The sequence below is a fragment of the Ornithodoros turicata genome, chromosome 4 (assembly GCF_037126465.1).
Source record: "Ornithodoros turicata isolate Travis chromosome 4, ASM3712646v1, whole genome shotgun sequence".
Lineage (NCBI taxonomy): Eukaryota > Metazoa > Arthropoda > Arachnida > Ixodida > Argasidae > Ornithodoros > Ornithodoros turicata.
The window spans coordinates 82,467,849-82,480,032 of NC_088204.1; the positions used below are offsets into that span (position 1 = coordinate 82,467,849).

Genomic DNA, 12,184 nt, shown 5'->3' on the forward strand with positions numbered 1-12,184 from the left:
GCGATCTATTACACAGGACACAGCAGACACAACATATTGAGCAGACATCTAGCTAAGGAACTTATTATAGAGTTGCAATGATAACTTACTTATTGACAGGAAATAGTAGACATCACGAAATCAGCTAGCAAACAGCTTACTTAACGAAACTCATTAGTCGATGCGTTATGGGATAATTTATTACACTTTATCGATATGAAGTACCAAACATAACTCACCATAACTATTAAGGAGTAAATTGATGTAGCATCACATACATGTTGATTGATTGTTGTTGTTGCGCGTCTGCTTGTTTTATGAAGGGCTTTCTTCGTTTTATTCGCGGAGTTTCTAATGGTTCCTAATTTGATATCAAGTAGGCGTGATAGATGTAACTAGAAGTGAAGTAAACAGTTGCTTCGCGGCGCTAACACGGGATTAAAATTTTAAAAAAGCCAAGTACGTTTTACCTTTATTTGTTTATTTATGGAAGTAATTCATATGAATGGGAATGACACGCACTATAAGCTTTGTTTATATATTATATTGTACACATTATGTATCACATATTACTAATATCACTAGGTATATTCGTGGTAATATACTTACCCCCTCCCCCCACCCCATTGTATTTCTCTTAAGAAAGACGAATAAATTGCGTAATATGTACCAATATTGAGAAGAGTGCATTCAAAAACTTGAAGGAAAAAGCATTTATTTTCATAAGTTATCATTTTATATCTTTGTTTTTTATATTTATCGAATTAATGGATCATTCATTTACTCTTCCCCACTGTTGGGCGTTCTCATGTTGTACCATAAAAACACGTATTCTCATCGTGATCAGAATCATTTACGACAGCCTTGGCAGAGATGGGCAATCAACTAATAGATGAGTGAGAAAAAAACGTCTTTCCACTGGTGAGTTTTAACGGCCAGATGAGATGAGCCTCAGCGGCGGTGATCTCAATAGGGCTCCTACTTTGCAACGTTCGTGTCCTCCAGGTCTCGCAGCATCTCAAGTAACCCACGTTGATAAGTCGCAGGCGCCTGGTGGTTAATCTCGTCGGAGGATTTATATGTCCTTTCGTCTCACACGTGTAGTCGATAGCGCAAGTACAGCCAAAGGCACGTGCGATACGTTGTGAAAGGAGTGTCTTTCACTGTGCGAACTCAATAAGACATGACCTGCACAATATGTAAACTGTCGAAGGAAGGATTATAGCCATATAGTATACAGAGGAAAATATTATGGGGGCTTAATCACGTACACGCCTAACGAACCTAAGAAGGGATGGGACGTCCTTATCACTTCCGACGTTGACGAGCTCATGTTGTCCATTACACAAGTACCTAATGATGAAATGAAAAGTTCCTAGGTTAGCTGCGAGGCGAGAAACGCAAAAAAAAAAATATCCCCCGAATATTAAACCACTATAGTTGCTTAGAATCGCAACGAGGCTAGCATTACACGAACAGGTAAGTAAGTCCAAACATATACAAGCTGTCAAAGCTTATTCAGGCAGGAGGAGCCAAAATAACTGGTGGCCGTACACGTCTTTATTAGCTGTATGAAATTTCATTTGTGCTTATGCGCCATTGCTTCTTAGCTTGCGCCTCTACAGAAATAATCGCCGGAAAAGGTGTCTCGGATTAACTAAGTAGCGATGTTACGAGTAACGTGGTATGGTGAACATAAAGTAACTATATACTTTTCTGAGAAAATAATCTGTAAGCGTAACTACCTACCATTTTTGCTTAAAGTAGCCCTAAAATGTGACCGTAATGTGGTTTTTCGTCATATGGGCGTCAGATGGTACCATGTTTTCCCCGCATCGGTCTGCAAACGTCGCTTTGTGATGATGGAAACTAACTGTTCTGTGGCTGGGATACACAAACATACGAATCCAACACAAGACTCAAGGCGCAGGGATGGGTATAAATACATTTACCCTATATTGAATTGAAGTACAAATACAAACTGCTTTGCTCAAACGTATATTTAAATACTTGGCATAAATACTTTTCAAGTGCAGTATTTAAATACGAAATAAAAATTCAGTATTTAAATACCCAAAATACTTTCATAAATACATTGAATGAGCGAATAACTGAGATCAATACGGACGGAGTAACTGTTTATATGAGCACTCAAGCAGGCCATTACGAAGTAACAGCGTTCCTTCAACATGGTGATTTTAATGACTAAATGATTTAATTAGACAATTTTATTGTCAATGCAGGTCCCGTTTGATCAGACGATGTTTGTTCGTGAGAGAAACGAGCCTCACGTCTGGAGTTGAAGAACAATATGCATATTCAGAAACTCCAGTAACATCTAGACATTGGTCCTGGAGTCTTTCTCAGTTTTCAGAGCCAAAGGCTCATATATGATACTCAGTGCGGCGTTGTAACGTTGATACGGTATCCACGTATGCCCGATAGCAACTTCTAAAAGTGTATTAGTGCTTCAAAACAGGTGAATAACCTCTAGACTCTGAGCAATAAAGCCCCAATCACGACACACTCTAAGAAAAAAGGGTGTGAAAAGGGGCTAAAATCAATTATCATTTATTCAAATTGCTAGGAAAATGCGTACGCCCCTCCTCGCTCACCTAATCAGAAGAGGTAACCCTATCATTCGTAGGTAGCAGGTAGAAGTTTGCAACTTTTTAGGCACAACATATGCGACAACTATTACCTCCTAAAAGGTGGAACTGCTCCACCCTTTCTTCAAAGAGTGCAGTATATGCAGCTGTGAAATTTGGAAACACATGTGCGCATTTGATGTATTTAAGTATTTATGAAAATACGTACTCAAAAACGGTATTTAAGTACAAATATACGTACATTTTTCCATACTCCATTTAAATACAAGTATTTGTACTCTAAATAGTATTTTCAATACAACGTATTTAAATTATGCCAATCCCTGACTCAAGGTGCGCAAGAACATCAAAGATCGAAATATTAACGGATGCCTCGTCCTGCGTCGCATGTATATCGCCCCAGGAGGGTATTTGAGGTTTTTGTTATAAATAAATAAATAAAATATACGTGCGTGTTTGAGGAGGAGGTATGTAGGAGATAATGCGAGGAGGGAGTGTCCTGTCCGTTGATGAGGCAAGTCGTGCCATTGTAACGTATATAGTGATAAGCGCAACTTGACCGGCAATCCGCTGTCTGGTTTTTTGGACGACTGTTGTATCTCAATCTGCTATATTTCTGTCGCACGTAAAAGTAACGCGCAACCGAGCTGGAGCTTTTTTTTTTTTTCATTTTATGTGTTTATTTTATTATTCATTTATTTTTCTTTCATTCTTTCTTCTTTTTCTGAATCACACTGGTGTGCAACTCACGTCAGGGAGGGAAGCAAAACCTTGTCTAGGCAAAAGATAACAAGCTTGTTAAAAAAACTTGAGTAGCCATTCTATGCAAGAAAGCGCAAGGGATAGTGCGAAAACGTATACCAAGTCACTTTTGTAACTGTGCATTGAAGCAGAGCGTCAAATCACTTGGGAAAGAATGCAGAAAGAATGAGACGTTTCGTTAAGGTTTCCCAAAAACATGCGCACCATTGACACGCGGGTGTCGCAACATTACCACCCTGTAAATTCTAAGTCTGCATTCGTACACGCGCTACACACTTAGAAGATCTTATCTATAAGAGAGCGTCAGCACAGATGTCGTGTGCTTGCGTGTCTGACATCCCTGCAGCGCATTAAGTGTGCTTGATCAAACACGCCGGAACTTCGCAAATAATACGACTGTAGCCTTCTCTTTGGACAACTCGGTTACGCCTGCCAGAAGCATAAGCGCAGCGTTTAGTACACGTTCGCCTTCCAACGCAGTGCACTAGAGAATCAACATTGCAGTTCAGAAATCTCAAAAGCGAAACTAAGCGACAACCTGGATACGTCCGCCATGTTGGAGTTGGACAGGTTATGCAAAACGCGAATAGGGAAGAATGTGTTTTGAATGAAGCGGCGAAACCTCAGTAACGATAACTAAGCAAAACCAAATACTACTCAAGTTGCCCTGTAATTACGGTTCAACAGGAAAGTAAATGTCGAATATGTTGCAAAGATATATTTCAGATTTGCATTTACTTGGATTTCGCTTCTTAAATGGTTTAGTTGATGTAACTCAGTCACTTCAACTTGGTAACTGAATAGCTGTAATTAGTTATGCTACGAAAACGTATATGTAGTTGCAGGTCAGTAACTGTTTTAACAGCTTTTTCAAGTTTTACCCAGATCCATGACCCGCTTCCATCACTATGTAAGTAACTATGAGTTACTTGCTTAAATTCAAAATCACGGGCTCGATCCCAGCCGAGGATGCTAGCATTGTTGGGGAGGCAAACAGTGCCTTCAGACACCGTGAGTCGGAGATATCTGGCGCTCGTTGAAGAACCCTAGGTACACGGTTGAAATTATCGGCTGTCCTATAACCCACTTGTAGTATGTCTCCTGGAAAGTACACCTGACGTGTACGTGTACTTCCAATTATTATGTACTGCACTGTCTTTAACATATAAGTACAAGCCGAATAAATACTGAAGCGCTCTAGTGTACACGTCAATGTGCGCTCATGATTCTCCATTCTACGTTGCTATACTAAGATTATTAGTACCAGAAACACTTCTTGTTCAATGAGAGATGCCGCTTGATTATTGCATCTGGTTTATTTCACTTTTTGGCAGACGTAGCTTATGGTGCTTGTGACACTTCACCGTAATTCACCTCGGACCAACGTAAGTTAATTACATTTCCTACCTTTCACCCACGCATCTTCAACAATTGACAAGGTATTCAGGAAGAGTAACCAATGTTCACAATCCATACAATTTTATTAGACTGCATGTCACAACAAAATATCGCTTTCTAGCGGTTGTGGGGAATCGAGCACTGCGTTACAATTCCATCCCCTGGCCCTAATGAGTTTATCCTGCTTATCTCTCCCCTTTTATTTATTTATTTGTTCGCCAATATCAACGTCATCCTGTTTGTCTTCCTCTTTGTCATTCCAGTTGGTAGATTCGCAAGCCTGTAATTATAGACATCATTCGTTTATTATACCGTCATAATGTCAATAATTGGGAGCAGATTTACGTAATGCGAGTCACAGTTAACATTATCGAGGCACTTTTCATAGCGTGCTACGCACCTGCGTGAAAAACAGGTTGGATTGATTGATTGATTGATTGATTGATTGATTTGTAAAAGAAAAAATGGGGATGTTAGTCTCGAGCCACTCGGGACTGGCTACTCCAGGACGAGTTATTCAGAAAAGAAAGGGAAACTACACAAATCTATACACTTTGAAACGGAAAACAGCGCCATGAAACTTGGCACCAAAAGCTACAGTGTTGTCAAGGTTGGAATTTTGCTCCCAGGCAATTATTTGCGATGTTTCCGCACGTGAACACAAGTAAAATACTTTATAGCACACACTTACCACGTGCACTCGATGCGTTCGTTTATTTCTTCTTGTAGACATCATAGTAGTGTCCTCCGAGGCCGTAGCTGTATCCACCCAGACCGTAACCGTGGCTCAGACCGTAGCCGAGTCCACTGTATCCGAGACCGTAGGAAAGACCGTGTCCGTAGCCGAGCCCGGTGTAGCCGAGGCCGTAGCCAAGCCCGTGTCCGTATGTAACTCCATAGGAGGCTGGGGCAGAAACCACGGCAGCTGCTGGAGCGTGGTGAACGGTCGTGGTAACAGCAGCTGGGGCAGCAACTACAGCGGCGGCACGGTGAGCATAGGTCACAGCTGGGGCAGCAACTGAGTAGGAAGCGACAGCAGGGCGAGCGACAGTAACGGCCGGAGCAGCAGCAACAACAGCAGCAGCTGGGCGAGCAACGGTCACAGCTGGAGCAGCAACTGAGTAGGAGGCTACTGCTGGACGGGCAACGGCAACTGTTGGAGCAGCAACTGAGTAGGAGGCTACCGCTGGAGCAGCAACTGAGTAGGAGGCTACTGCTGGACGGGCAACGGTGGTTGTGACGGCTGGAGCGGCGACGGCGTGGACAGCTGGGGCAGCCACGGAGTACGAAGCGACAGCTGGCCGGGCAACGGCGTAACGAGCGTAGCTGACGGCTGGGGAGGCAACAGCGTGGACAGCTGGGGCAGCCACGGAGTACGAAGCGACAGCTGGCCGAGCAACAGCGTAACGAGCGTAGCTGACGGCTGAGGCGGCAACGGCGTGGCTTACAACTGGAGCGGTGACAGCATGACTGACGACTGGGGCAGCCACTCCGTAACCGTAGCTAGCGACCGCCGGAGCAGCCACGGCGTGGCTCACAACCGGGGCAGCAACGCCGTACCCATAGCTGGCTACAGCTGGAGCGGCGAGGGCTCCACCAAGGACGTGACCGTAGCGAGACCCGTAGTAACCTCCATAGTAGCTTGGAGTGTAGACGGGGGGATGAGCCAGAGCAGAGGCGACCAGGCCGAGAAAAAGTGCCAGAGTCTGCGACAATGTAAAACGTTCATTACTCTACCTGCCTTGCAATGGCTAGATGATAGAAGGGAGAGTGTGCAGCTAGGCAAGCTGGTATAGGTGACCGAGAGACACGGAACAAGAAGGACGGACGTTTTGTCTTCTCCCTACTCTGCGTCGCCTCTTGCTGAATCTGAGAATTTGTCGTCCGTCCTTCTTGTTTCGTGTCTCTCGGTCCCCTACCATGACACTAGATGATGTTGGCGTTCATCATAACTTTCATCAAACTACCTCTGGTAATGCGTACGCTATCGCACTTTGCAATAGAACACCATTAGAGCTGAAAGTGTTTCAGGGAGTTATATTGAACACCTCAAAGAGAAAAGAGATCTTCGGGAGTAGGGTATATGCTTACTCGACATACTTATCCCCGTCCCTCTTTTCTCATCTCTCGTTATGAGGAAGTCTACGTTCGCTACACATCACGGCTCCAGCACACAGTAGTCGTGAATGCGCAAGTTCAAAGTTGGAAGTAGTAGCTCGGTCTCGAAAAAAAAAAATCAATTCTGCAGAACGGTTCCAATACTTACTAGGGACTGCATGGTGGAGTTTGTAGCTGCTCAGAAGAAGCTGCCTCTGCCGCCATTCCTTCACCGTTCTTTATATCCCACATCATCCTGCAGCGACATCTTTGTGAGGTATGCAACCACCACGCCATTTCTGCATAAAGATCAATCGGTAGTGCAGAAAATAAATAGAACAGGATCTGGGCGTGTTGCTCCGTGGCTCGTAGCCAAACTCCGTCTAGACGGCCTGTTCGTTACATACCAATAACTGGGAATAGCTGTGGGATGCTCTGATAAGGCACATATAATTTAGTATTCCACGCGTTAGTTTCATTGCGTACCGCAATTTGAAGGCTTGTTCCTGCTACGAAAAGAAATGACATCAATTTAAGGTCTAACGGTTAAACGGCTTTTGACGCAACAAGACTGTGGCTTACGTCAGCCTTGAAAGGTCTAAGCAAATAAGCGGATTAATTGACTTTTCAGGTCTGTTCAAGTAGCCATTCAATTTTTTATGAATTTTTGCTTAAAACAACAATTTCTCCATTGCCTGCTTTATTATATTTGCCCGTCTCGTTATTGGGGAACGCTCCCTTGGGAGTAGTCATTGGCTGTATTATAAGTAAGTAGCAGGTATTGTAGTGGAAGTAGTCATATCGTTTATTCTGATTGTTTAACACTTCCACCAGTTATTCATATTGAGGTAGAATTGAGCTGTGTGACCGTTTCTTTCGCGGGGTAATGCCATAGTATCCCGGCGTTCAAAATCCCAGATATCTCAAAATCCACAAAACTAAAAACACAAATTGCGAAATCGAAGCTTATACCTGCGAGGCCTGGGAACGACTGTGTCTCAAAGTAGGGTATCACTGAGCAACGTGCAAGCTTCGCGTGCTTTTGATGTTCATCGAAGTCGTTTGAGCGAATGAAATGTACATTTAGAAAAGAAGGGTCATGTTAAGAGAAGTGCCTCAGGATGAAAATATTGCTGTAGTGAGACCAAAGTTAGTTCTTGTTTGTTGATACAGTTCCCCCGCGTGCTGTAGGCGGTGCCAGTATTAGACTGTGTCGACTTGGAATTTTGAACGTCTGGGATTTTGAACACGTGGATTCCTAACTGTATGGGATATCCCTTTATTGTGTTAGATATGAACTTGGTACCTTTACAAAGTACTCGTGGAAAGCGTTCCTAACATAGAATGCGTTTTATATGCATTTTAATCTTACCTCTTTTTTTCCTTTTTTTTTTCGTCATCAACATCATAGAATACATTATAGAACATACCGAAAGCCTCTGGCTCATATAGTCACTCCTGCAAAAAATATATGCCACGCTGAATGTCTTCCTCTTGGATGTCACGTCCTCCGGCTCCGCCGGGGTGATATCGATATGAAGTATGCGTCCTACAGCTTGTCCGACTTCAGGGAGAACTGTGCCGGCAACGAAAAACTTTAGATAGCAATGCCAGCTTCGAAACCAATATTAGCCTGTGACCTTGCGGTTTCCACCTTTCCACTCTGCCACACCGTTGGTGTCCCTCTTAGAAGCTGCCTATTTTAGCGAATTGGGCGACTATTCCCTCGACGGAGAGGATCATATTACTGAAACCCACGAGACTATAGGGACTACGAAAACAGACAGACACTGACAAAGTCCCAAACAGAGCTGAACTTTACTGGAAAGACGGATGTATAGGAGATGGTTTTCTCCTACAAGAGTCCTGACCGGCGATGATGGAATGTCCCAGCGGGCAGATGTTCGTGACCTCACGCTAAGACGGTGCCGGTAGAACTGGAAGCCCCGAAGCTCCTGGTGGCGCGTGTCCTTATCTTATTATAGTATCTTCGTCGTCGTCCACAGGCCGCCATATTGCTCCCCTCCCCCTCCCCGCTCAGACGAGGAGCGGCGATAACATTTGAGACAACCGCGGCCTAGCCGCGGGAGGTGAGCGAACATGATCCAGGATGAGATGGGCCACCGAGGACGTACACAACACGGTACCCCTTGGCGACACGTCATACCGTCGAGTGCAGGAAAGGGGGGGGGGAGGCTGCTGGCACGTGACGAGTTTTTACCAGAGATCTGCGGCGAAGTGCGCTGTCGAAGTCGATGCCTGGGGTGCCGCAACCGACAAGGGAGCAAGAGCTCGTAGTGTCCCAGCGAGGGTGAGGCTGCGTTGGCCGCAATGAGTGCAGAGACGCCGGCTGAAGAAATCGCCCCGTGGCGTAGGCTGCCGCGACGTGCCGCAACCGGTAGGCGAGCGCGAGGCTCTGCTGTCGCGGCCGGCAGGAGAGGAGTGAGCTATGGGTATCTCATCAAGCAAACAGGACGCGTCTAAATTCCGAGCGACAGCTATTCGTCTTCAGGATATTTAATATAACCAAGTAAACTTGTGGAGTACAAGTTCGATACAATTTCAGTATAATGTAGCACAAACTCCTATTTAGTATACGCAATACAGTCCGAAAACCGCAGTTTATTGTATTGTGGGATATATTTTCACGAGTTCCCGCCTGAGGGGCGTCCAGTTCCTCAACTGCAAACGTCAGGAAAGCTAACGAAAGATAACATTGCCTGCATACTATTGCAAGGACAAGTCGTTGTTAGTAAATGATTGTATGCTGTAGTAGCTTCTCAGTTGAGTTGTATTATTGCATTGAAAGCGCTGCCTCTTCCAGTACATGCGTCTTCCTCGGTGATTAAAGAGTGGCAGTTGATAGCCAGTTTGTCAGCGCATGCCTGCGCTTTCGTCGCTGCAGGTAGGCGATGATGCCATGATTTGTCTTTTCTTCTCAGAAGACAAGCTCCAAAAGTAATTGCTCTTCTACTTTTATTTCACAGTTATTGAACAGTTTTCAAGGTATCGCAGTACAGGATAATTCGACACAAAGATATACAGAGGAGGTCCTCTCGCAAGGGCTGAAGAATGCGGTCAGATGTCCAACCTTTGTTTTTCCATGTGCCACTGTTGACGGTAGCTTTGTACATCTGAAGAAAGAAACGGTTTAAGTGAAACAATTGAACAAAGCGAGCGAGCTGGTGAGTAGAATATATGACAGTAAAACCCGAGAAACGAAAAGAGACATTTCATTTCAAAGCATTTTTCATGCTACCTCTGAAGCTTCCATAGAGAATATTTAACGCTCGTGCATTACAGCTTCAAAAAGCTTCTACCAAAGGTGCAATAAAAACATTAATAACATATCGGTTCAGATATTCTTTTTACGTACCTTTTAATGACTCCACTGTCTATCTATTTCTTGTGGAGGTTGTAGTAGTGTCCTCCGAGTCCATAGTTGTATCCACCAAGACCGTAGCCAGTGGTAAGACCATAGCCCACACCGCCATAGCCAAGACCGTAGTTGACGCCGTGTCCGTAGCCAAGACCAGTATAGCCGATGCCGTAGCCGAGACCATGTCCGTATCCAACACCGTAGGAAGCAACAGCTGGGGCAGCTACAACGGCTGCAGATGGAGCATGGTGGAGCGTGGTGGCAACAGCAGCTGGGGCAGCGACTGAGACAGCTGGGCTAGCAACCGAGTAGGAGGCGACGGCGGGGCGGGCAACAGAGTACCTGGCGTAGCTAACAGCTGGGGCAGCAGCAACAGTGTGGACAGCTGGAGCAGCCACAGAGACAGCTGGGGCAGCTACAGAGACGGCTGGTGAAGCAACGGAGTAGGACGCAACAGCTGGACGGGCAACAGAGTAACGGGCGTAGCTAACGGTGGGGGCGGCAGCAACAGTGTGGACAGCTGGAGCAGCCACAGAGACAGCTGGAGAAGCAACGGAGTAGGACGCAACAGCTGGACGGGCAACAGAGTAACGGGCGTAGCTAACAGCTGGTGCAGCAGCAACAGCACGGACGGCTGGAGTAGCTACAGCGTGACTGACGACTGGAGCAGAGACTCCGTACCCGTAACTGGCAACAGCTGGGGCGGCAACGGCGTGGCCGACAACAGGGGATGAAACTCCGTAACCGTAACTGGCAACAGCTGGGGTGGCAACGGCGTGGCTCACAACTGGGGATGAGACTCCGTACCCGTAACTGGCAACAGCTGGGGCGGCAACGGCGTGGCCGACAACCGGGGATGAAACTCCGTAACCGTAACTGGCAACAGCTGGGGTGGCAACGGCGTGGCTCACAACTGGGGATGAGACTCCGTAGCCGTAGCTGGCGACGGCTGGTGAGGCGAGGGCTCCACCAAAGACATGGCCGAATCGGGATCCGTAGTATCCGCCATAGCCGAGACCGGTGCGATAGCCGTAGCTAACTCCTGGAGCGTAGCTGGTGTAGCCAGCGAGGGACCCGGCAAGAAGACCCAGGAAGAGGGCAAGGTTCTGCCGAAGAAGACATTGCATTGTATAGCTAAAAATCGGATATATATACCTCTTTTTTTGCAAGACCACATCGCGAGGGACATGTTGCATACGACAGAGAGGGATCGACTACTCCAAAGATTTGCAGAGTAAAGCTGGCACACTCAAGCCCTCATGCTAATTAGGTGTCCAGTGACCATAAAGGGTGCAATAGGATACAGCTGCGATGGTTAGGTCGGAATATTTGTTCTTCGAATGCGCCACGATCAAATATTTTCTCCATTGCTCAATTTCTGAATCTCCACAGTGGTCGGCTCAGAGGGCGGATCGCACATATCAGTAGCAATATAGTACTTTCATAACAAGACAATATGGAGCTCCCTTTTGTCGCCACCCGTCGCAAAGCCTCTAACTTAGGCCAGTTAAGCCACTAGTAGGAACAATACAATTGTACAACAATGTTAAACTGTTCGCAACTTTTGTCTGTTTCCTAAACATTCATTACCCATCTGTTCCATGCGCAGCATTTCGTTCTAGTCTATGTATTCTTTCAAGTCATACGGTCTTACCGAGATATTTCAATATCAAACGTGTAAAATCTACTTTCTAATATTATTATTACCCTCAATGCTCCAGTAGTACCAGTTGCAACACGACATAACGTGCTGCCGACTAAATGAGTCAGACGTCTATTCGTCGATGTTGCACGTTACTTCAACATTGCCACAGAGAGAATGTATATCGCTTTAAAGATTCCATACTCACCAGAAACTGCATGATGAAGGCTTGTTCTGTTCAGGGGGCAGACTGTGTCTTCTGCTATTCGGAGGTCCACCTTTATATCCCATATCTTCGTGCAACGACATCTGCTGGGG

General features: G+C 45.6%; 1 protein-coding gene across 1 annotated transcript; it reads right to left on the reverse strand.

Moving 5' to 3' along the window:
* Nucleotides 1-4,812: 4,812 nt before the first annotated feature.
* LOC135392595 (fibroin heavy chain-like) lies at nt 4,813-12,184 on the reverse strand. The gene is made up of 4 exons (XM_064623301.1): nt 12,075-12,184; nt 10,248-11,330; nt 5,440-6,454; nt 4,813-5,028 (listed from the first exon to the last, which is right to left on the reverse strand). The coding sequence occupies exons 1-3, from the start codon at nt 12,084-12,086 to the stop codon at nt 5,462-5,464; spliced, it is 2,088 nt and encodes a 695-aa protein (XP_064479371.1). The 5' UTR covers nt 12,087-12,184; the 3' UTR covers nt 4,813-5,028; nt 5,440-5,461.

Excerpts from the sequence above, each read along its gene's own strand:
- LOC135392595 (XM_064623301.1), bottom strand. Across the intron at positions 6,455-10,247 it reads ACTACAACCTCCACAAGAAA|ACTCTGGCACTTTTTCTCGG; the intron begins TAGATAGACAGT and ends ACATTGTCGCAG.